This window comes from Myotis brandtii, unplaced genomic scaffold (assembly GCF_000412655.1).
Source record: "Myotis brandtii unplaced genomic scaffold, ASM41265v1 scaffold63, whole genome shotgun sequence".
NCBI classification, from domain to species: Eukaryota; Metazoa; Chordata; class Mammalia; order Chiroptera; family Vespertilionidae; genus Myotis; species Myotis brandtii.
Window position 1 is genome coordinate 1,491,639 of NW_005370411.1, and position 6,000 is coordinate 1,497,638.

Genomic DNA, 6,000 nt, shown 5'->3' on the forward strand with positions numbered 1-6,000 from the left:
AATCAGAAATTTCACTAAATTAAATCTTACAACAGTGTGTTTAGTTTTCAGGGAGGTTGTTTTCAGGCATCATTCTCTGGAAATTCTAACCCAACCAAGGACTTTGCTTTCTTAGAATCTTTTTCAAGTCTATTGCAAATATAATTAGAAGTTTGGATTTCTTTCACTATTGAGCCCTTGTTGAATTTTATGCATGATTCTGGCTGAGAAAAAGTGACTGGATATTTATTTTCTTATATAATTTTGCCACATTGAATTTTAGAGTGATTGCAGGATCTTTAATAGTTGTGGTTACTGTTATCATTGATGGGGAAAAGGAACAACAGTTTTAGTCAAATATCATTAAGATTCAAGAGCAGTAGAGAAAAACACTTCTTCATGGTACTGTGACTAGATCATCTTTATAGAATCCACAGGTAGAAACACTCAGGAAGTACTTCACCAAGTAAAGACAGCCCTTCTAGGAGTAATCAGAGAAGTACAGTTATTGTAGGACATGTAATCGATGGGAAAAGTACATAACACTACAGGATGAGGCAGCGTGATGCAACAGAAGATTGCAAGCAAGACTTTAACAACCAGCGTGTTTGGAGGAGGTCCAAAGGGCAGCAGAAAGTCTTTTTTAGACAGGATAGAATGTTTCTCATGGAAATTACTTTAATATTGGAGTAAATACATTCAAAATTATTCTGATGTGGATAAACTGAGCACAACTTCTGTGTTTGGTCTTGAGTTTTTAGTGTATCGTATTAGATTAAAGACCAACTGCATTTACTCTTATATACCATAAATGAAAAGTATATAGTAAAAAGCATTTCTGCAAATCTTCATAAAGCAGTGATAATTTGTGCCTTAAAGGACAGTCTAAAGGAGAAATAAGATAATATATGAGAAAAGGCACCTTGCAAACCAATGGTACACTGTATTTTTTTCTTTTTTTTTTTTGCTTCCATACAGTTCCATTTGTGGGGCTGGTAGGAATGGAGCTGTGCCCAGATGGCACAGAGAGCTGGATGTGGTTTGAAATAAACTTTTGTTTATCTGACTACTTGCCTGTGTTCTAAGCAAAGTATCTGCATTGTTTTATACATTTATTCTACATTATCCTAGGAAGGAAACTAAAATAGTTATCCGGCCAGTAGTACACAGGACTTAATTTCACCAAGTTTCATTACTATAGTTTATAAATGCGGTGCTGGTTTCTGTATGGACCGTCCTCAGAAAATTATTATGATAATTGTTCTATTATGAGGCATTTTTAAGGTAGTCAGAATGAAGTGTTACTTTTCTGTGTGTGTGTGTGTGTGTGTGTGTGTGTGTGTGTGTGTGTGTGTGTATAAATTTCAGTTAATGCTTCTAAGTATGAACACTGATACTAAAAAGTAGAGGTGGCTACTATACATATCATCTGAAGTATGTTTACCTTGCATTGTCAGTTGTCCAGGACTTGACATTTCATGGTGAAACATTGAAGTATAAATTATAAGCTCAACAATATGAAAATAATTAAACAAACTGGAAATACAATTGTGAATGAAACAGCCATGATCTCTGTTCTCATGTGGCTTTTTCAGTTCTTATTGTGAATTGAGGTAATATCTACATATAGGAGAAATTACATTTTTTTAAGTTAAATGTGATTTAGTTTTAGACTCGTGTTTTATAAACCTTTAAGTTAAAATATACAGCCTGGCCCTGGCCAGTGTGGCTCAGGTGGTTGGATGTCATCCCATGCAAGGAGAGGCCACTGGCTCGATTCCCTGTCTGGGCACATGGCCGGTCTGTGGGCTCAGTCCCCAGTAGGGGGCGTGCAGGAGGCACTGATTGGTGTTTCTTTCATTGATGTTCCGCTCCCTCTCTCTCTTAAATCAAAAACATTATATATTCTGAAAAACCACTATCCAAAATACATGCTCTTATCAAGGAATTTAGGGGCAATTTCCATGGACATGAAAAATTGTTCTTACACAGGAAATTATTCCAGAAGTCTGTCTCATTTGGACTTGTTTTTTGTTGCTATCCTCTGTGTGCACCAAAAGGACCGTGGTAGAAACTTGCTGGATCACAGCTCCTAGTTGTAATGCTCCAAATACAGCCTGGTTTCACAATAGGAAGTCGTGTTGCGCAAGCCGCAGTTGGTCGGGGGAATTGGTTCTCTCACCTCCCAGGTTTTGGCTGATCTTTGAAAGACTAAGCAAGGCCAAAGCAGAATGACATGGTCAAGAAAAAAATTCCTCAATGCAGAGACCATCAGCCTCTAAGAGGGCCCTGGAGAAGAAGGAAAAAGCGAACATCCGCTGCTCAAAGAAGCCTTGTTCTCCATGACCTTGCAAGCAGCAGAGAGGGCAATGCTACAGATAGTTCATTGTGATGCATTCTTACCCCAGCGCAAGCCTGTCTGTGCAGGGTGGACCTGTGGGCCATGGCATTTCAAGGCTCTGGTGGATTATGGAATATTTATAGGGCTCATTAATTTTGTCTCACCTATTACAGATCCAGGGTCACTTGTGTTGCAGATATGTATCTCTGGTCTAAAGGAACTTATTGTTGGGATTAAGTTTAAGGTAGTCTAATCAGTAAACTGAATCCTGTACCCTGAAATGCATGACACGGACGTCTCTCTTCACCATAAGTCTTCCACTAATCCTATCATCATCATCTCCACTCTCACAGGCAGCTCATGGCACAGTGGGTGTGTGCTCACGTTCTCTCCTCCCTCTCATTAACTGTGGATCCGGAAGGCTTGGAAAGGGAAGAGGCATATCAGCCACCCCTCATACTAATCCAAATCTCCTTTGTGTTTAGCACTAAACTGCTTATTATTTCATACCCGTAGTGTCATGACAGGGGAGAATAATTGATACAATGGATAAGCACCACATCTTAGTGGAGGAGGGATTCTGGTTTACTCTTATAGGTAGAATTGTTTTCTGGGCTTCTGTGCCCAGTATTTTGTGCAAGAGATAGATGAAAAAGGTAAATACATTATGACATTCCTGAAAACATGTATGGGGAATAAAATGTGAATTTTAGGGAAATGTCATCCTTAACATGGATTAATTAATAATAGATACATCATGAATCTAATATTTCACTGAATTTTTTATAAGGCCATGAAACTAAAAGTTTGCTTTTGTGATTATATCAAACAGTTGTTTTCTGTGTAATTGTTGTGTTTGTTTTTTAGCTCAAAGCATTCAGTAAACCAGGGTTCCAAGGTGAATGTGTAGATTTTACCAAAGAAATTTCTGATTTGACTTCATTCACTCCATGTTCTTTCAAAGTTCTTCGGGGCTGGTAAGTATACTTATTGAGTGTTTTTTACTGTTGTTTTAACAACTAAATTTCTTTAAAATTTACAGATATTTGACCTGTATTATTTTTTGCATACACAGTGAAATAAAAATGTTTTTATTCATTGATGGACTGCTAAATAGCCTATATTAACTTTTTCCAACTCCTGTTATGAGCTATTGTGTAACAGAGAAACAGGATGCCAATTAGCCTGCTTCGGGAACATTTGGGTGATTTTTTCTTACTGTTACATTATTTTCTAAATATTTTGAGTGTTTATATTGTATGTTTATTGTGTAGCATAGTAGAGTGCTATAAAAAGATTAGTGCTTTTATTCAGATAAGACTCCTAAATTAAAGAAAAATTTTTTTTGTTTAGAGTATTTATCATCCCCATTTCATAGATGCAGGTCCTGGTTCAGAGTTAGTGTTTCCCCGAGATCTACCGAATGTCAGGCCCAGTGTGGCTTGCTCGTTTTTTATTAAGTCCTATGTTCTCCCAACTGCAGCAACATACTGGATCTTTCTCACATGTATCTGAAGTCTGAAATTGTGTATAATTCTCAAGATATATAATCCTTAGCATGGATAAATTGATAATAGATACATCATGAGTATAATATTTCACTGTAGTGTGTTTGTGTGTTGACTTTTTTTTTTTTAATATATTTTATTGATTTTTTACAGAGAGGAAGGGAGAGAGATAGAGAGTTAGAAACATCGATGAGAGAGAAACACCGATCAGCTGCCTCTTGCACACCCCCTACTGGGGACGTGCCCGCAACCAAGGTACATGCCCTTGACCGGAATCGAACCTGGGACCTTTCAGTCCACAGGCCGACGCTCTATCCACTGAGCCAAACCGGTTTCGGCGTGTGTTGACTTTTTATTGTGGTAAAATATACGTAACATGAAATTTACCATTTTAATTTTAAGTGTAGATTTGAGTAGCATCTCTATGTATCAAATATCTACCTAATAACTCATCAAAGTCACTTTATTCGTTCTTTAAGATAACCTTGAATTCATCAATTCTCCTCTCTCTCCTGAACCAGTAGAGACTAGATCTCTTGTTTTCCATTTGAGGAACTTCAGTCTCCTAATCAACCCGCTCCAGTATTGTATTACTTCCTTTGGTTACCACAAACCAATCATTGCCCATTTATTTGCCCCAAAGTTCAGTTTAATATGTTTACTACTCTGCTTTAAATTCCATAGCCACTTTCTAATACCAGTCAGATGTTCAAAGTCTTCCAGGATTTACCATCAACTCATCTCATTTTCTCTATCCATCCTCCAGTCTGCCCTTACACTGCCCCCATCCTCTCCTCTCCCAACATTTACTCAGCTTACCCTCCACACCAGGGGTCAGCAAACTGTTTCATCTGTGAGCCCTACAGGCTGCTCCCCAGATACTCCACAGCCACTGTAGTGCAACGGTACTGTGGACAATACATAAACGGGGTGGGGGGGGGCATGTCTGGGTTCCAGTGAGACTGTTTATGGCCATTAAAATTTGAATTGTATATAATATTCACATGTCACGAAATACCCTTCTTTTAATCTCTTTAAACATGCAAAACCAGTTCATTAAAAAAAAAAAAATACAAGAACCATGGTGATTGCTTCAGTACCTGGAATGCTTGAAGGAGCTGGATTTGAGCCACTCCCATCACTTCCAGCTCTGTAACCTTAAACATACTGGGCTATCTCTCTGAACCTCAGTTTCCTTAGCTGTAAAGGAGGAATAATAATAATACCTATCTCAAAGGATTCTTACAAGGACTGAATAAATAATGTATATGGAAGGCTTACTCCATGCCTGACACATGGAAACCCTTTGACAAATGTTGGCTATAAATTGCTAATTACATAGAAGATATGACAGTAAGTTACGATGTCACAGAGCATTTCTGTGGTTTTCCAAAGTTAACCTGGTCTAGCCAAACTACAGTTCTAATGATCTTAAAATGTAGGGTTGCAACTTAAACACATCAAAACTGAAGTAGTAACAGCCAATTCATTAATCCCTTAGCTCCGTCCTTTCAAAAGGACATTTCTTAATCAAGCTTTGATGATTGCTGAAGTCAAGTCCCTCAAGCCCATTGACTGTGACGATAATTCAATATCCAAGATTCTGAAGGGTTTATTTCTTTTTTATCATCTTAATTAGCTGTCAGGTGTGCAGGTAACAGACTATATACTGTTGTGTAATTTTAGGAGTCTAGCTTATAACCCACCTAGACTGAAGGACACACTCATTGTTAAATAAGGATACAAATTTTTATTTTCCCCCAAAACACTTCTGTGTTCAAGAGCTTAATAATCACTACAGTTTGATCCCAGAGGTTTGTACTTGCAAGCACTAAATGAAGTTAATGTCATTAGCTTAAAGCAGATATTGTCTTTCAAATTTCAGCTCTATCATTTGATAAGTTGGGGAGACATTGGGCAAATTGAACTTCGTTGTGTTGCCTTTAACAATATGGTTTTATGCCCTGGCCAGTGTGATTTGGTTGGTTGGAGTGTCATCCCTATACCAAAAGGTGGCAGGTTCAATTCCCGGTCAGGGCACATACCTAGGTTGCAGGTTCAATCCCAGGTGTGTGTGTGTGTGTGTCTCTCTCTCTCCTTCCCTCCCTCCCTCACTCTCTTTTTCTCTCTAAAATCAATAAAAACATAGCCTCAGGTGAGAATTTAAACCAT

The 6,000-nt window shown here is 38.0% G+C and overlaps 1 protein-coding gene across 1 annotated transcript in view; it reads left to right on the forward strand.

Annotated features, from left to right (window-relative positions):
• The window catches only part of CRYBG3 (beta-gamma crystallin domain containing 3), a 134,311-nt gene that overhangs the window by 87,617 nt on the left and 40,694 nt on the right, over positions 1-6,000 (forward strand). The window contains exon 17 of the mRNA XM_005880202.2: positions 3,188-3,297. Coding sequence (XP_005880264.1) covers positions 3,188-3,297 — 110 coding nt within the window. The remainder of the gene's footprint in view (positions 1-3,187; positions 3,298-6,000) is intronic.